Source organism: Eulemur rufifrons, chromosome 7 (genome assembly GCF_041146395.1).
Source record: "Eulemur rufifrons isolate Redbay chromosome 7, OSU_ERuf_1, whole genome shotgun sequence".
NCBI classification, from domain to species: Eukaryota; Metazoa; Chordata; class Mammalia; order Primates; family Lemuridae; genus Eulemur; species Eulemur rufifrons.
The window spans coordinates 224,857,309-224,877,189 of NC_090989.1; the positions used below are offsets into that span (position 1 = coordinate 224,857,309).

At 41.5% G+C, this 19,881-nt stretch overlaps 1 protein-coding gene across 1 annotated transcript in view; it reads left to right on the forward strand.

The window, feature by feature from the left end:
- DMRT1 (doublesex and mab-3 related transcription factor 1) overlaps positions 1 to 19,881 on the forward strand; it is a 102,608-nt gene that overhangs the window by 43,405 nt on the left and 39,322 nt on the right. The window contains exon 4 of the mRNA XM_069474161.1: positions 14,826 to 14,970. Coding sequence (XP_069330262.1) covers positions 14,826 to 14,970 — 145 coding nt within the window. The remainder of the gene's footprint in view (positions 1 to 14,825; positions 14,971 to 19,881) is intronic.

Consider the following 19,881-nt stretch of genomic DNA (forward strand, 5'->3'; position numbering starts at 1 on the left):
TTTCATAACAAGCTAGGATATAAATAATGCACATTTTATTTATTGTTAAAAAACTGACACATGAATATGGACCAAGTATGAATGTACACAGAAAGATTTCTATATCATTGGGGAAGAATTTGGTCTATTTAGGAAATAAAACATAATGCATAAAGATTATAATGGTGCAAAATGTGTTCATTAAGAAATTGATGTTATAAAGAAATATTCACTAAATAGTGAAAAAAACCTACAGATGATACTTTCAGCTAATGTTGATGGGAGAGGAACTGGAACACTCACTTTTTAACCAGAGTTGTTTATAGCAGAGGTGTCTGGAACAGGGATGTGGGATGGGAGAGCCTTTTCCTAACCTTGCTCTTTCTGCTCTTCCTGCAAGGCAGCCTGACTCTGCTCTGTGGACAATGCCTTGCCCCTCCTGGTGGCAGCTTCCCAGGGGAGAGTAGGGTAGGGACTTTTCTAGCTCCTTTGTGGAAGATGCTCCACAGCTGCATCCGGAGAGCACCTGTGCTATTCTCTCCCATGGTCTAAAACTGGCTCAACATCTAGGGCCAGAATCTGAGGCTGAGTCTCCTCCATCTACTTTCTTGCTGCTGTTATTAAGACCTGGCTTTCCTCCTGACTTTGTGAGATGGAGCCATCTTTTTGTAAGTTATCCTGCTAGGATACAAAATACTTGATTTGGGATACAAAAATCTTTTTTTCTCTCTTGATTCTGAACCACATATGGGTAGTATGACATTTTTTCTTCCAATCCATGAACATGGAATATCTTTTTGTTTATTTATGTCTTTCTCACAGGGTCTCCGACTCTGTTGCCCAGGCTGCAGAGGGAGTGCAGTGGCGCCACTGTCAACGTCACTATAACCTTGAACTCTTGGGCTCAAGTGATCCTCCTGCCTAAGCCTCCTGAGTATTCATTAGTGTTATATGATTTTTAGTGTAGAGATATTTCATCTCCTTGGTAAATTTATTCCAAGTATTATTTTTGTAGCTATTGTAAATGGGATTGTCTTCTTGATATCTTTTTGAGATAGTTCACTATTAATGTGTAGGAATGGTATTGACTTCTGTATACTGATTTTTGTGTCCTGTGGGATAACTGCTTTCTGATCTATATCAGAATGAAGAAAGAAAAGATTCAAATTATTATTCAAAAAGTTAAAAGAAAAGAATCAAAACAATTTGTATCAGAAATAAGAAAGAAATCAAGACCTCCTTTCTGATTCCTGGGAAAAAACCTGACTCTAATGGAAATCATCATAACTTTTTTAAACTAGAATTCTTAGAGATGAGTACAGAAAGGGTATTGGATTATTTGCATAAAGAATCCATTGACTCTGTTGTACAGTTGAGACTTACTGCAAGTCTCCCTATAAAATCAAGTGAGCCACAGTTACGGAACACCTACTAAGTGCAAAACCTGATTAAAAAAAATACAGCAATCTCCTAGTCAACATTCCAGAATCCCAAGGTTCTTTTGTCTAAATGCCCTGCACGCTCAGAGCTGCTTTAATCGCTTTTGGTCTGTCTCCAGCCTGTGGAGATTTGTGGCCCAATCAGAGATTCCTGTCCTGTTGTGAAACAGGAATAACATTTGTGACACTGGAACAAACTCAGGATGAATGGCTGGTTCCGCTGACCAGCAGCTCAATTTCACTTCTGCATTTAATTGCCTGCAAAAGCTGTTTATTGCCTTGTGCACTCCTCCACGGCAACATTATCTCTTAAATAAACATGTTGTACCAGGCTGACAAGGGAGAGGTGCATATCAAGTGAGCAGAAATAAATATGGGAGGACTCCGAGCTGTACCTAGGATCTCCTTTCCGTCCCTCTGGCAGGCGCCCTCTTGATTGCTTTTGCGAAGCTTGTGCCACCAGATATATAGACTTACATTCCAGCCATAGTTAGGGTGTGGTCTAATGACAACGTTAGTGATTTCATTCTTTCTGGGCTATTTTGGTCTCCATGATGTGTTTCATGATATGATTGCCCATTGGCAATTATGCACCTCGTTGGAATGTATTCATATGTTAAATTAACATGCATGGAGGGCCTACTGTTTGCTAAGGATTGACTACTGAATAAAACAGACAAAGACTGAGAAAAGCAAGTCTTGGGAGAAGGTTGCTATTATCTCGTAGAAAAGGATAAAGGAAGTTGGGGATCACCTAAGTAGTAGTCCTGTGTTTGAAACTGAGGGACAGGTAGGAAGGAAACCACTTTCTGCTGTCTGAGGCTTGGAGCACAGAAAGATGCACTTTCTTGTGAGCACTCTTGGGATGGCGCTCTAGTACCTTCTGCCTGCAGGGGCCAGAGGGTTGGACAGGGCACCCAGAAAAGCCACTGCGTTTTCACTGCTTACATGCCAGTCTGCCAGTGTAATGAGCTACCAGACAGGACCTTGTATTCACACTGCCTCCTCTTTTTTTTTTTTGTTTTTTTTTAAAGAGACAGTGTGTCGCTTTGTTGCCCAGGCTGGAGTGCCCTGGCACAATGATAACTCACTGTAACCTTGAACTGTTAGGCTCAGGTGATCCTCCTGCCTCAGCCTTCTGATTATTCAGGACTACAGGTGTGTGCCACCATTCCCAGCTAATTTTTAAAATTTTTTATAGATTCAAGGTCTCACTATGTTGCCCAGTCTGGTCTTGAACTCCTGGTCTGAAGCGATCCTCCCCACTTGGCCTCCCAAAGTGTTGGGATTACAGGCGTGATTACATACTCATTATGTTTGTATATACCCATCCCCTCCTCCTCGCTTCTTTGAACTTTTTTAAAAAAAATAAAAGGACGATCCTATTAGATCATGGGATTTTTTGTTTTTGCAAATGCTCTTACTCAGCAATATAAAAAGTTGGCACCCACTATCTCCCACCTCCTATGCCCCCCTTTCTTTTTTTTTTTTTTTCTTTTTTTGAGATGGGACTTTCTATGTTGCCCAGGCTGGAGTACAGCAACTATTCCCAGCTGTAATCAAAGCACACTACAGCCCTGAACTCGTGGGCTCAAGCCATCCTCCTGCCTTAGCCTCCCAAGTAGCTGGGACCAGAGACGTGTGCCATTGTGCCTGCCTCCCCCATCTTCTTTTTTATGGCAGCCCTGTGAACACCCTCATGCTAGTCCAGCATCTTGGGGGACTCCTTCACAACGCACCCCAAGTAGGTCCTGCCATCTGGTACATAGTGGGGATGTAATGATTGGGCCTGCCAGGTCAGTAGGCCAGCCTTAGAGCATCTTCCTTTTAAAGAAACTCAACTCAAAGGTCATGGTAGTTGAAAGCCAGTGACATGGAAGGTGTGAGGGTCCGGGGGGTGGAGGGCATTCCATTGCCTCTACTGTAAACTTGCTCTTAAATTGCCCGTCGTGTGTTAGCCATGCCTATAATGTTCTTGTCCAAAACATAATTTCTCATTAGTTCCTCTCTTTTAAAGAGAAATAATAAACTCAGTTATCTTGAGCCTTTACAACATATTCTTACTCCTGCAGGGAGAAAAGCTTCCATCCCTCAGATGGCCCTGCAGGGAGCAGCACAGTAGTCTTTGGGCCATCCTGTCACTGCTCCCAAGCCTTGCAGCCTGGATGAGTGCAGTCCTGGCTTTCTGTTTTCACACTGTCACTTTGCCTACATGCGCCTTCACTAAGGAATTGCTGTGTTGTCTCATTTTAGCTGATGACAAGTGATGATCACAACAGTCATCTGATTTTTATTACACCTTTCCTTTAAGGAATTGCTGTTTTGTTTCACAGATGATGAAAGCTTAATGGCCTGCACGCTTTCAGTCCCTCAGTGAAGGCAGCTGTTGTAAGAATTGGTGCTGTGATGACAGTGTTTTGGGTGGCTCTTTGGAACCAAAGCTCAGCAAGGGTGGTGGCGGGCATTTTAGGTGCTGAACCCAGACAGATGGTAAGACATGGGCTGGGGAAGATCTTCAGTAGTACACGGTGGAGACATTTTTGCAGAGTGTTTTGGTTAAAACCATGTGGATTCCAGAAGAAATTAGAACTAGCGACTGGAAACCTGGGGACTAGGGAACAGGCAGCTCTGACTCAGGATATCTAGAAGGAGCTCGGCCTTGGACAAGCCTAAGGGCTTGTTTTCTCAGCCTGGTTGAAGTGGTCCAGTGGCATCCCAGGAAATCCACATAGAGTGTAACCTGAGATTTTCAGGAGCCTTTGGGGGACTTGCGTAAACCCTGGGCTGTCCTACAGATTAATCTGCATTTTTATATGAGTTCCATTTGATCTGGACTGAGTTGGAAACCCTCATAAGGTGTTGATGTACCCCAGGGACTACTCCACAACTGAATTGTAGGCAGAAATATATTAGTCTTTTGCGAGTTTGTTACATTACCTATTCTCTGACACAATAGCATCAGGTTAGTAAATAACACAGTCCTTTGGGGATTCTGTAATCCCCTTGGAAATTAGATAATTAGATCACAATTTTTGAAAGCTTTAAGATTCAATTTGGTTGTTCTATTAGCCAAAATCGTATCCATTTGTTTACCCTTTTAGCTTACTTTTTTCCTGTTAAGTAGACGTGAATATGATATAAAGTTAGTTGCTTTTCGGAATGTTTAAGTGCATGGATAAGTGATTCTCAAATTTCTTGGGAGTCCGTATTTCTGTGTTCTGTTAAGTGTTCCTCATTATTTGAATAAAGATGAAAATCAAAGGAATGCATAACAGACAGGTTTGCCCTGTTTGTAAAATACCATATTAGAAATATGATAGAAAAATAAAAAGAATAAGGTTACAAAAACAGTGCCACCATATTAAAGTGTGCGTAAGATACTCCTTCGTTCATGCATTCATTGGTCATTCTTACGCAGTGCTGCTCTGTGCCTGCACTGGGCTAGACTCTCAAGTACTGGCTCACGGGAGCAGATGAGGAAGAAGAATCAAAGGACACAAATAATTCTGTTATTGCTATTGCAATCAGAGTTTGGGGGTTTCCTGGGAGCACTGTGATGCCTTATGGAAAGAGGGGCCCTGTGCATGCATAGCATTTCAAAAGGCAGGGTGGAGAGTTGTATTTTATCACTGCTATTGTTGAGAATTGCCATGTTTGGTGATAATTAAAAGCAGATTGACTTAGTGGGCTTTGTTTTCTAAAAATTCTCTGCAGAGAATGAGCCCTCCTACTACTGCGTGTATCCAGGACGGGTTGCTTTCAGTGCTCCCTCCTTGGCGTACCATTGGCCTTGTGGCATTACCATAGCCTCCTGGGAAGGGGTTCGTAAGTAGATTGAGAAACAGGGGAAAAGGTATTATATTCTTTTATTTGTTTCACAACTTTTCTTAAAAAATCATGTTCCTTCTCATAAACATTGTTTTTGGCAATTTTCACTTACTACTAACTAATTCTGGGAGAAGGAAGGCAGACATCATAATTCCATGTTTTGAGCATTCATATAAAACCGAAAAATGTGAAGGCATGAATTTTCTCCCCCTCTTTCCTGTGTGTGTTTGATAGTGTCAGTGTTGGATTGTGAGTTGGTTTTTCAACCTTTTTAAATTTGAAAAGAAGAAAAATTTCAGAGAATGGACTTTTCTTTCAAGTATTAAACAAAATGTTTATGTATGAATTCACACTTAAGGCGTACATTGCACAGTATCTGGGGGATGGGAACACTTATAACTTTGACTCAAACGGTATAAAAGTAATTTATGTAATCAAAACGTTTGTACCCCATAATATTCTGAAATAAAAAAATTTATGTACTTAAAATAATATTTGAAATATGTAATGGGATGGGTTTTTTGGTATGAGAGTTATTTGGTAGCAAACCCAGAAGAGGGGTGCTTGAGTGTGACGACCCACCCTCCCATTGATGCCCCTCCAAAAACACAGTGGTCCCAGGGGGGAAGGGGACAGTGCCAGCAAGAGTATTGTCAAGCAGCATTATGGTGCTAGACACTTGGTATCTCATACCCTTTCATCCTTAAACAACAGCCCTGTCAGGGAGTGTTAGTGCCCTTTAGTGGGTGAGGAAACTGAACGCTTAGAAGAAGTAACTTGCCAGGATCACACTGGGGGTGCTGAAGTTTGCACTGGGTCTGCCTGACTGCATAGGTCACATTGTTCCCGTGATCTCTCTGCCTTCCTCATGGGGCAGTGTACATTTGCTGGTCTTCCTTGTATAACACCTTGAAATTCTGGAGAAGCACTAAGCATGCTGGCTCTCAAGCATGGTTCTGTGTCTTCACAGACACACACACACACATTTTAGGGATAATATGTTGCTTTTAGTCATTCTTGTGTCGTTTTGATGACTTAGAGGTGGACTGTCTCCATCATGGCCTTAGAGTGGGAAGGGCCTTTTCATGCCACCCACAAGTTGGGTGTGCCCGTCAGAGGTCACCAGCCTGTGTTCAGATCTTGAATACCAGTCTGGGTAAAGCATGTGAGTGTGCACATGTGCTTACACTTAGAAGGTGGCCCCAGACTGTCTCACCTTGCCCTCCCGGCAGGCTATCATGTTCAGCGCTCGTAAGATACCCTTCACACTGCTGATTTATGCTAAAAGTATCCTAATGTTTCTGACAGCTCATGTGTGACATGAATATAATCCATATTTCTTAGCGCAGCTAATCCAAGTGGCTTATTTTCCTATACTGCTGATGGGGCTATATCTCTTGATGTCACAGCCGTGGAGATTGTGATGGTAACATATTGTTTCTGGGTCACTAGTTTTGTCTAAAACAGTAGGTTGGAACAGAGTAGCAAAGGTTAATTAAGTTTGTCCATCATGGTGGGAACAGATAAGGGTGCCTCTGAAATTTCTGGTTAGAAGATCAGAGTTCCTGAATGTGCGGTTATGGACTTCTTTTCTCATTTTCAAACTATGAAAAAAAAAAAAAAAGTTTCTCATTTGCTTTAGAAGCAGAGAGACATGAAGAGTTGTTAAAAGCTAAAGGCAACGAGTTGGTCTTTATAGTAAGCATGTGTCTTTATTTAAAATTGGAAAGCTGGCTTGATTTAATAGAGAAATACCATGAGCTTCTGAGGTGACTTGCTTTGACTCTTGACTTCTCTAGTTAATCCCTTGTGAGCAGAACCAGGTTATCTGATCTCTCTGAGCAGTTTCTTCCTGTGTTAATGATTATTAAATTATGAGGACTAGATAATACAATAGGTCTCTATAGTATCTCTCAATACATGCTCCTTTTCTCCCTCTGAAATTCCATTAGTCCCATAGTCAGTATCCAGCAGTTTCTCAGGAAAATTGCATTAAGAACATCACCACTACAAGCCACTCTGCCAGTCTTAGGAGGTGTTATGTAGTGCTTTCGGAGACTGGCCATTTTAGAAAGTGAAGAGTCCTAGGTCTTGATCGTTATTAACCAAATTCTCAAAATAAAAACTTTTTCATGTCCTTTTCTTCCAGCTATTTTACTGAAGCTCTATTTCCTGTTGGCTGTTATGTAAATGATACTTGAATTTTTGCGTGGCTGTACGTGAGTTCAGTTAGTAAATCAGGGTCTGTAACTAGATTTGTGAATCAGACAAATATAAATTTTTGACCCAGGAGTTAGAAAATCTAGCATAGTTTTGTAAAGATGAGGAAGGCATTGAGCTAGTTCTGGCCAGACATTGTTCCAAATTGACTGTCCCTCTCTCTTTTATGAACCTCCTGAAATGCACCAGGACTTTTCCAGGTTTTAGGAAAAGGAAACCTTTTTAATTTGGCTTTCTCTTATTACTATGTCCCTCTTTTTAAAGGTAGTTGCCTCTGTTTACTTGATTTATACGTCAATGATTTCAAAACATTTTAGATGGAGACCTACAGTAAGAAACTATATTCTAGCACACACAAAAAATGAAAAGTTTCATAAAACAGCTCTTACCCATATTGTATATGCAGTGATTCTCAATTTTTTATTGCCTTTTATTCTATTCTATTCCATTCTGTTCATTTCCATAGCATTCTTTTAAACAATATGCTGACTGCAGACTGAATTGTTTGAGGGCCCTGTAAGGGGTAGCACCTCTGCATTTTGGAAGATAGGGTCTCTGGAAGTACTTTCGTTCTGTCAGTACCACTGATGCAGATGGTGAAAAAAACTGAGCAACACAAGTTAAAAAAATTAATTTGGCTTTTGTAAAATGGAGAAATGTTCACATCTTGCATTTTTGATAAAGACAAGACGAATGGACCACTAATAAATACAGGTATGATCCTGATATCCTGTAGGGTTTCTGTCCTTAACGCTTATTCAAGGCTGGTGTGAATTCCTGTTCCATGGCCTCTCCAGGATTTCTAGGAATTAGGGGTGGGCTTGCTTTTTGTTCTCATGGTCAGTTTTGGTTCTGGTCTTCCAAATGACTTGTTTATTTTTCCATGGTCCATCTTATGGCTGTGTTTTTAATTTTTAATTTACTCTGATACAGTCCAAACTTTCCTTCAGTTCTTTTTGAAAAGCCCTACCCACACACGTTTTCTTTTGTTTTTGCATGTATCAAAAACCTTCTAAAGCTTTGGGAAACTTGGAGTTTACAACCTGAAACATCCTAGGTGTATCACTTCTTAAATGATTTCTCCTCTCTGCCATATTGTGTGAGCATCCTCTTTCTCCCCTCTCCTCCCTCCTCTGTTTTCCCCTTCTACCTCATCTGGGGAGGAGGCACCTCCTTTGCATTTTTGGACAAAAGGGCTCTTAGGTTCTTCAGGGTCGAGTGTGGAGCCTCAGCCTCAGCACAGCACCTTCTCCCTTGGCAAGTAGAAGGAGCCCCCTGGGGTTTGCAGAGCCACTCACAAGAGCTGGAGTCCTCACAGAGGCCTTTCTCTTTGTCTTTCTCCTTTTCTCTTCCTCCCTCTAGGGTGGGGAGTAGAAGGCATTCCATAGCGTGACCACCTAAGAGAGAGGCAAGGTGAGGGTGGTGGAGAACAGTAGTCTGCAGAGGACTGGGAGCCATAGGCAAAGAAGGTGAAGGGGCAGGTTTTAGCAGTGAGGACTCTGCCTGCCTCACGTGACTCGGCATCTGACCTGTTGGTGTTTCAGTACTCTCTGAAATGTGCGCATACAAGCAACCGTTTTAGCCCGTATGTTAAAAATAATTCTTTCCAGCTGTGAAGTGTGGAATGCCAGAGAATGAATGGGTGTGTATTTCAGGAGGCAAATGAGGCTTTCGAGTGAAGCACCTTGCACAGGCACGGTCTGTGGGCTGGGACAGCTCACAGTGTGTGTGGTTAGGTGAGCGTGGGAACTGGCATCCCATGCAGACGGTTTGAAAAGAAGAGTCTTAAAACTAAAGACACCATGTAATGAGGGCAAAAGTCTGTCCCAGTCTTCACTCTGAGCATCTCCAGGGGACCTAGAATTCCACAGCCTGTAAAGAGTCCTGCCTTCTTTTATAAAAAGATTTCTGGTCAGAAAACTAAAGGCTTACTCCAAATATGGCTTTTAAAATTTAAAAGACTATAAGCCACATATCAGCCAGGCACAGTGGCTCACACCTGTATTTCCAGCACTGTGGGAGATGGGAGGACCACTTTAGTTCAGGAGTTCAAGACCAGCCTGAGCAAGAGCAAGATCGTGTCTCTAGTAAAAATAGAAAAATTAGCCAGGTGTGGTGGTGTGCACCTGTAGTCCCAGCTACTCTGGAGGCTGAGGTAGGAGGATCGCTTGAGCCCAAGAGTTTGAGGTTGCAGTGAGCTATGATGACACCACTGCACTCCAGCCTGGGAGACAGAGGGAGACTCTGTCTCAAAAAAAAAAAAATACTGTAAGCCACATATCAGTGCCAAGGGAATCTCTACCCTATTTGTTTAATATCAGAGTTTGCAATTAGGAGTGTTACCCTATAGAATAATTCTTCTCATGAAGACTGTTCCCTTATGTCAATTCCAATTTTATGCAGCTAAACCATGCTTAGTAAACAACTAGACCACAAATTTCTTGTAACCATTCACCTGGATGGAGTATTCAGTTTGATATAATACCAGACAGTCTTCCTAATCTGAAGTGATAATAGACAACCAATGAACGTATTTAGGAATTTTTTTTAAAAAGAAGTAAGGTCAAATATTTTTATGTTTTGTTGGGATATTGTTACTATAAAATAGGGTGGCTGAAGTGTATAGAAGGAAATCTATGGTTCAGATTTATTATGATGCATACTCTGAACAATTTAATAAAACAAAACCCCAACCCATGAGGTTCCTTCAGGGGTTAATATTCATGCCGTAAGCATTCTCTGTCAGCCCAACTCCTATCTGTGGGTCATATTCTGGTTCAGAGACTTGGGGTGGGTAATAACATATAAAACATGCCTCTTGCTTGCCAGCTACCACTGCTAATAATAATAGTAGTCATAATTCACTGAAATCCTGGGTTTTTAGGTTTTGCTTGGTTTATTTGTTTAACTTAAAGGAATGAAGATAAAACCTTTGGAAGAAACAAGGTGCAGTTGCATAAAGGGAAAAATATATGTCCCTTTAACAGAAGTGAACAGTTCCTGGGCTTTGTTCGCCACTTCTGTCCCTCAGGACTTTGCTTTTTTCTTTTAGCTGGAGGCAAGGGCCGGCCACACGGGGGATGTTAGGTTAGTTTAAAGCAGGGCTTCTCGGCCTGGCACTGTTGAGATGTTGGCCCAGATAGTTCTTTGTTGTCTGGGGACTGCCCTGTGCGTTGTAGGACAGGCAGCAGCATTTCTGGCCTCTACCCACTGGATGCCAGCAGCACTGCTGCCGCCCCACCCATTGTGACAAAAGTGTCTCCAGATGTCCCTAAATGTCCCGTGGAGCAGCAGTCACCAACCTTTTTGGCACCAGGGACTGGTTTCATGGAACATGATTTTTCCATGGATGGGGCAGGGGGTGGGGATGGTTTCAGGACAACCAAGCGCATTACGTTTATCATGCAGACCTCTCTGCTAATGATAATCTGTATTTGCAGCCGCTCCCCAGCGCTAGCGTCACAGCCTCAGCTCCACCTCAGATCATCAGGCATTAGATTCTCACAAGGAGCCACAACCTAGATCCCTCGCATGCTCAGTGTACAGTAGGGTTCTTGCTCCTGTGAGAATGTGATACCACCCTGCTGTGACAGGGGGCCAAGCTTAAGTGGTGATGAGAGAGATGGGGAGCTGTCAATACAGATGAAGCTTCTCTCCCTGCCTGCCATTCACCTCCTGCTGTGCGGCCCAGTGCCTAACAGGCCACAGAGGGTGGATCGGTATCAGTCCACGGCCTGGGGGTTGGGGACCGAGGCTTTGGAGGACCAGATTGCCCCCAGTTGAGAACTACTGGTTTAAAATAAAACAGCGGATTTCAAAGGCTTCATTATTTTCCCATTTTGTCTGAGCCAAAAGTACCAGGATAGTGATTTTTTTTCCCCTCAATTTAAAAGAGAGCAGAAAGTGATTTAGACTTTGAAATCACATGCTGCCATACCTTTGTCTGGGTGAATTGCCATTCAGTTTTAACTTCATGTTTCAGAGGTTTACATAACGCACTTAGAAACACAGGGCCGTCTTTCTCTCTCATGTACAGGTTGTCACGTGAGTGGTTATGTGTGGATTATTCTTTGTGGGGGGGTGCGGATATAGCTGAAGTGATTGATGACCACACTAAACTCACATTTTAGTAACCTCACGTGTTGTCTGACTCTTTGTATCTTTTTCTTCTTTTGCTGGAAGTCTTTTATAGCTCAGTGATTTGAGGGATTCATTAGGGATATATTGGGGTACAAATAATTCAACTCTATTTCCAGTATTTCCAAATTATCTTTATAATTTGATGCTTTCTAAAAACATGAAAAAGGGAGTAAGGGGGAAAATAAGCATATACATAGATTTGAAATTGTGTTTATTTTCCAGTAAGCTTTAGTTAAAAAAAGAAATTAACTGCTTACCTGAATCTCTTTTCAAATAATATATACGTTGGGATTGGCAGTGTTTGAACAGTCTATTAGTCAGACTTAATCTTTTGCATTTTTTAGTTAATAGGGGGAGGTTGGGACTCATACTTCCCAGGTCTATGGAAGATATGTTGGAAACTGTAGCACTTGTTCTTAATCTTGGTGTCATATTAGAATCACCTGGGAGCTTTGAAAAGCTCTAAGGCCCAGGCCACATATCCCAGACCCATTAAATCAGATTCTGTAGGAGTGGCTGCCAGTCATTATAACTGGGTCCCCGCCTCCCCCTTAATGGGAGTGAAGGTTGAGAACCAGTGCAGATTTTTATAAATAAAGTTTTATTGGAACACAACCATGTCCGTTCATTTACTTATTGCCTAGAGATCTTATGGCTTGCAAAACCTAAAATTCTTAGTTTGACCATTTACAATAAAAAATTTGCTGACCTCAGCTATAGGCTCATGGTGAACATTTTTCAAACATTTTGAAAAGCAGCTTTGTATAAACTTCCATAGTAAAAGAAAAAAAATCCAGCATTTTGCAGAGCCTGCAGGCTCAAACCCTGTCAGTTTTCTTGTACACAGGGAAAATTGAAAAGCATTTTCCTTGAAGAACTGACTTGCAGATATTGTCAAACCTGAAGGAGATGTGACTAACTCAGCACTCAGACCGGGGAGGCTCCGTTATTTATATTAGGCATTCTGTACTCAAAAGTCGGCACCTTGCTTCTAATTCAATGTTCATTACTCAGACTGTGTAATTGACTTGAGGGAAATCTACGGAGGCAGAAATGGCTCTTCAATTCAAAGTGTGCCCGAGTTTGTTATTACCACTGCAGCAATTCTAGATGGTTCTCGTAATTCTCACAGACCCCTGAGTGGAGAATCTTTATGTACAAAAAGAAAAATAATGAAAATTAAAAATTGCTATTTACATATTTCTACCTTCCCTTAATTCAGGTGGAGACTTGATGGTTGTAAACAATTGGTAAAAAGAGGGTTTTTGTTTGTTTGTTTGTTTGTTTGTTTGTTTAGAAGATCCTCCTTTTAATCTGGGCTCCTAGAGGAGCTAAGGATGAGAGACAAGATCATTTGTTCCAGCTCCTTGTCACCAGAGCCAGGTTTGAGGGCCAGCAGAATCAGTGTCTCCACCTCAGACGTACTGCTTCAGAATCTGCATTTTGACAGGACCCCGGGCCATTTGTGTGCACACTGAGAATGCTGGGAGCACTGGTCTAACTGGGCACTGGGTCTGTGTAGTAAGCTGCTACCACTGATCACCCCTTCCCTCTTCCATGATTTCACGGCTCCTTAATGGGCTCTCTCATAGGGCAGTAGCCAGTTCCCCTTTGGCCATTTTCTAAGTACAGCTTCCTTGACCTCTTATTTAGTAAAGATTTATGTGATGGTAGAGAATGAAAAAGGGGTGATTGACCTAGAAGAGACGCTAGTTTGTATACTTCAGAAAGACAAACTAGAAAGATAAATAAGAAAGGATAAAGGAAACTTGCCCAGATAAACTTCACTAGAAAGGAAAGAATGACCTGTAATGGAATCTTCTTTGTTTCTCCAAGAGGAAATCATCCACCCATTAGAGGATAGATTGGAGCTGGGGAGCAGTAGGATGATCAAAAGTGAATCCTTTAAGTTTCTCTAAGCATATATAGGGATCAGGACTTAGGCCTTTCCGGAAACCAAGCAATGCCATAATAGTCAAAGTGCACTTTGGCCAGTGGTTATTTGGGAAATTATCCAGAATTTAGATGTTCATAGAGAATCTTGAGAAAGCCCAGGACCTCGTTTTACCTTACGAGGCTGTCAAATTAGCACTATTTTCTTTATCAAGTAGCATTCAAAACATTTGATTGAAAGGCATAATTGTGAAATTATTCCTTAATCCTGGACAGAATTGGTTTATCTCGAACATTCCTTAGGACTCACTTCTATTTAAAAGTGAATACCCTCTCAATTTAAGTTGTTAAAGACATCATGAATAATTGAAGTCTTGCTCTGTTCTTGTCATGAAGATATGATCGTGAGTGGAATACTTGGTATCTGTTCCAGGGTCCACGTAAGAAACAGTTCTGGGTGTTCAGGGAAGTGGGCCCTTACACAGTCAGCAGCAGGGCCAGGAAGGTGGAAGTGGGGGCCCCTCCTAAGCCATCAGGTCACATCTCCTTGGCTTTGAATAAGAGGTCAAGAAGCTACAGGGAACTAACTGCTCCTTTCATAAAAGCTGCCCCATGGCTCCAAAGGCAGGGTCTGGCTGCCAGAAAAACAAATGACTGCCAAGCCCACGTGCAGCTGCTGCCGCTGCCAGAGGGACAGCTGTGCTTCCCTGCTGCCTTCCCCATCTCACTCCATGTATCCAATTAGCAGAATCTAGATCCCGGACTTCTGTTCCCTGCTATAGAAGGAGGTAGGAATGGGCGCTGAGTGACAGGATCCAGCACGGCATAGTGCTAATGACAACAGCTTACCATTACACATGGTTTGCATGTTGCTTTTTTCAGTCTTTTAAAAATATTCTCTTTATATGAACACTGTAAGGTAACCAAGGTATAAGGTGCCAGTTTTACACAAGGAAACATGGGAAGAGGGTCAACAGCTTGCTCCTGGTCAAAGAGGCTAGTCAGTGTTACAGCAAACCGTGTTGGCACCTAACCAGCACTGTCCCCTCTCCACTGCCCTGTCTTCTTTAGTACTGGTTAGTCTAGCACCATGTCACCAGAGGAAATTTTAGGGGTGCTTTAGAAGAGACCCCAAGATAGAGAGGGCACCTTCAAGACACACAGCAATAGTATTTCTAAGGCCCAGTGCACTGGAGGAACATACTTGTGGTAGAAGATACCCAACTTTAATAGGCTATTCTCTAAATTTACAAAAATAGACAATGCTTGTAATAATGGTAAAATGCAACTTTGGTCTCAATGCATTTCTTCTTTTTTCTCAAGCAGATGAAGAACCCGGAGAACCGCCACGCAGTGAGTTCCCAGTACAGGATGCACTCCTACTATCCGCCGCCCTCCTACCTGGGCCAGAGCATGTCCCAGATCTTCACTTTTGAGGACGGCCCCTCCTACTCGGAAGCCAAGGCGAGCAGTAGGTGTCTGGTCACACAGACCTGATTTGGGGTGGTGAGAGGATGAATATCCAATACTGGGTCATTAGCCCTCTTTAAAGGTTTATCTGTTAGGAGCTATTGTAAAATTTATTGATGTGTGAAACTTAGGTAAGTATCCTTTATTTACTTATAGAGTGATTTTGCTTTGCTTGATTCCTAATACCGTGTATTTCACTTTTTGGATACCTAGAGTGACAACAATTGGATGAGAGACTCCCATTCGGAAGCTGAAAATGTATTTTCTGGAGGATCAATGTGAAATACAGGGGCACTTTAAATGTGGTTCAAGTCCTGCTATTTTTTGTGAAGTGAATTTCTGTATATTGAAAACTCATTTCCCAAAGATTTTCATTTTAAAATTGAAGGTGTATTTATCTTTTGGGGGAAAAATAAAATAACATAATAAAACATTTTTGAATACAATAGATCTCAGAGTTTATGCAGTAGCAATGCAAATAACTCTGATATAATGGCTTTAAAATAAAAAATGACTGTTTAATGAACCAAAGCACTTTGAAATACACAGTTCCTCAACTTCAATTTTAACCTTCTCCCCAACATTTACACTGCAAAGATAGGCAGGTGTTTTATGGCTGCTGTGTTTCCAGATCCTGTGTTTAAGTTCTTTATATTTAAGCATCATCTTTTGATTTAGGAAAATGAGAAGCATGTATTAATGCAATCAAGGCAGTAGATGGAAATCAGAGAAACAGATCTAGTAGAACTTACCCTGTGCTAAATAAAAAGAGAAGCTGATTTTCTAAATAACTAGACTCTTAAGAGAACTTGTTTCTTGGCAAAGCAAATGTTTAGAGAAAGAGAATCAAAATCATGCATTGATTTCCAGATTCAGAACAGTAAAGTCTAAAAAAGCTGGGAAAGTAATACTTTATTTATCATGCTAAAATAAAAGACTACTGTTAATATGGATTATATAGGTCATGGGAACCTATATAGTTTGAACTGTAGAGACTGAAGTACACATTGTTGATTCCATTTTTACTTTTGTTAATAATCACTTTCTGTACTGAGTGGATAAGAACAACTCTGTTTTATAAATGTTAGTGATGTAAATAAGCCCATATGGTCCTCCTTCCATATTGCTTTGGAGTCTACCTATTTATCTGGAGTATAAGCTCCTTAAGGATGGAGAACACATTTTATATACCTTTTTACCTGCTATGATGCCTTTTATTTGTTATTTGTTAGTTGAGTGTATGAATGAATGAATGAATCTGGTACTATTTTTAAGTGAGTTCTCCCTGTAAGGGAACACAGGCATGCAAGCTCAGATTCCTAACCTATTATTTGTCTAATGGAGCCAGCGCACAATTTTGGAATGAAGCAGTTAAAGGAACATTTGCTCATACAGAAAATTAGGAATGAAACCCACTTTCAGGAAGAAATTGCCTGAGCTGCTTACTCCAGGAATAATGGAATATCTTTAGAAGCACTGGCATTCTTGAGACAAAGGTATAAATTCAGAGCAGGGCAGTAAGACAAAAATACAGGAGGCAATTTATTAGAGCAGAGAGGAGGGGATTTGGAGAGGAGCAGTAGGCATTTGAATGCATAGTGGAAAAGGAAGCACTCGGAAGGAAAGAGGTTACAGTGGGGGGGTGGGGGCGGGAAGAAAAGACCAGTTGTACCAGTGTTCACAGGGAAAGACTGGGTGAATAACTACAACTTCTTAGAACTTACCTGACGATGCCTGCTTTTGAAAGAGTAGTGTGGGAGAAGGTCCCAGGCTTAACTTCCTGGCACTCCTATAACTCACCAGTAATTAATCAGGAGGTTCATACTTCAGAAATGAGAGAATTAGCCAGGAAGATCTATGGTGAAATCTCAATACTATCTGCTTTGGATCTAGGAAGTGTGTATGAATTAATAGAAAATCCATATCCCGGCTAAGTTTTTAAAGGAATGAGGCTTTATGACTTCCAAATGTGTGCTATGTTGGTTTTTTTTTTTTTTCTTTTTTTTGTTTTAAAGAGACAAGGTCACACTCTGTTGCCAAGGCTGGAATGCAGTGGCGCGACCAACCTACCGTAGCTCACTGCATCCTCAAACTCCTGGGCCCAAGCCTCAGCCTCCAGAGTAGCTAGGACTACAGGTGCCCACCACCACACCTGGCTGATTTTTTATTTTTTTAGAAAAGGGGTCTTGCTGTGTTGCCCAGGCTGGTTTCAAAGTCCTAGCTTTAAGCGATCCTCCTGCCTTAGTCTCCCAAATTGCTGAAATTACAGGCATGAGCCACTGTGTCTGGCCTATCTTGGGGGTTTTCATGTTGCACAAAATTTTTACAAAACAAGTGGGAAGGGAAAGGAAAAACTGTGTTTGGAGGTCAGTAAACACCCCAGAGGTCATCTCACAGGACATTGGGTCCTGAACTTTATCATCTGCATTGACACAGTGGGGAGCTCTTTGGGGGATGTTAGGCTCCTCTGGTAAGTTGGGCTGAGGCTAGGAACAGGATGCAGTGGGTGGGAATGAGGACGTAAGTATATCTGTGCAAAGTTGGCAAAGGCTGGCTGATGACCTGTTAATGTTTAGCAGATCCATGATAAAGTTACAATTTGTAAACAGGATATTGATTATTCTAATTGGGGACTTCTAAATGATTTAAAAAACAGTTTTCAGTAGGTTTAATATTTTATTTAAATTTTTATTTAAGTATAAATTTGTCCATTAAATGCATGTTTCTTCAGTTTCTGTAAAGATAAATTTAAGCTTAGCTTCTTTACCATCTAAAAAAAAGTGAGTCCAGGTTCAGTGTTTTCTTTTGAGTTTGCTGAAGATTGCAACATGAAAATAAAATGTTGAGGGGAAAAGAATCAGAGAAAGGTTTCCTTTTGCCATGTTGCTGCCATTTAATGTTTTTCGTTCTATAATGAAAAAGAGTAGGAGCCATTCCTTCTTATTTCTTTATACTGAAAAATGTTGGGGGCGTAGATCGGAGAGATGAGGGGAACATGTAGGACTGTAAGCTATTGCAGACACTTGGCTTTTTGGCTTTTATTTCAAGGGAGATGGGAAGCCATTGGAGGGTTTCAAGCACAAGGTAACGTGGTCTTACGGTTTTAAATGATCACTCTGTTGATGATTTAAGAATAGAACGTAGGGAGGCAAGGGTAGAAGCATGATCCTGGTTGGAAGGTGATGGCAGTGATTCTGGCAAAAGAGGACAGTCGGGAGGAGCATGGTGGTGATCACAGGTGGTCAGATCCTGGAGATATTTTAAAGACAGAAACCACAAGATTTATGATGAGTTTGATATGTGATAGGAAAAGAGGAATGAAGGTTGACTCCATAATATTTTACCTGACCAAGTAGAGGATTGGAGTTTCCATTTATTGAGGTAAAGAAGACTATGGGAAAAATAGGTTTGTGAGGATTAGGAGTTAACTTTGCACATGTTTGAGATGTTCGTGAGTCATCTCAATGGATTGTCAATGGATTGTTGGATGTATGAAGTCTGAAGTTGAGGGGAAATTTGCCTGCTGGAAATTAAAGTCGGGATTTCAGTGCATAGGTGTCATTTGAAGTAAGTATGATGAGATCACCTAGAGGAATGTATGTAAATGGAGAATAAAGAGCCAAGGACTGAGGCCTAGAGACCTCCAGTGTTTAAGAGCTCTGTAGATGAGGAGGACCAGAGAAAGAGGAAGGAAGAGCAGCCTGTGAAGTGGAAAAACTGCAGGTGAGTGGTGTTTGGAAGCCAAGTTAAAAGTATTTCAGTGAACAGAGCCAAATAACGCTGATAGGTCAAATGAGATGAGGACTGGAATTGACCGTGGGCTGTTGCAAGGCAGAAATGATCAATGACCTTGCTGAGTGGCCACTTGGGTGGGGAGATGGGAGACAAAGCATTGTTAGGGGTGCAAGGGAGAGAAGAATTGGGGCAGTGAGTACAGATGACTCTTCAAAGAGTTTTGCTATCAGGGGAATAGTGATGGGAGCAGTAACCAGCGGGGAGATGAGTTCAAGGAAGGGCCTTGGCTCTTTTGTTTCAAAGAAGGGAGATACTGTAATAGGTTTGTGTGCTGATGGGACTGATGCAGTAGGGGAAAATTTGCTGATACGGGATGTGCGTAGGGCACAGTTGCTGTAGCAGCATCCCTGAGTACACAAGACAGGGTGGGATCTAGGTCAGGGGTCTCCAGCATAGGGGCCGTAGACTGATGTGGGTCTGAGATGCTTTGCCACTGGTCTAGGAGGAGAAATAAGTAAAGGAATTGAGGGGAGACAGAAACTGCATAGCAATTTGACAGAGCAGTTTTTCCTGTTGACTCTAATAAAGTATTGGAGCTTGTATTTTCTGTCTTTCATTTTTCTAGTAGTGCATTTTTTTATTGAGGTAAAAATCACCTAACAAAATTAACCATTAACCATAATTAAAATGTCAATTTTAGCGGCATTTAGTATATTCACAAAATTGGGCAGCCGTCACCTCTATCTAATTCCACGGCATTTTCAGCACCCCAAGAGGAAACCAGCTACCCATTAAGCAGTCACTCCCCGTTCTCTCTTTCCTTAGCCCCAGCCCCCGGTAACTGCTAATCTGCTTTCTGTCTCTGTGGATTTGCCTATTCTGGCTTTTTCATGTAAATGGAATCATATAATTTGTGGCCTTTTGTGTCTGACTTCTTTCACTTAACCTAATGTTTTCATGGTTCATCTACATTGTCGCATGGATCAATACTTCATTCCTTTTTATGACTGAATATCATTCCATAGTATGGATATACCACATTTTGTTTATCCATTCATCAGTTGATGGACATCCGTGTTGTTTGTACTATTTGGCTATTGTAAACAGTGCCGCTGTGAACATTTGTGAACAAGTCTTTGGTTGAATGCCTGTTTTCCCTTTTTCTGGTCATATACTT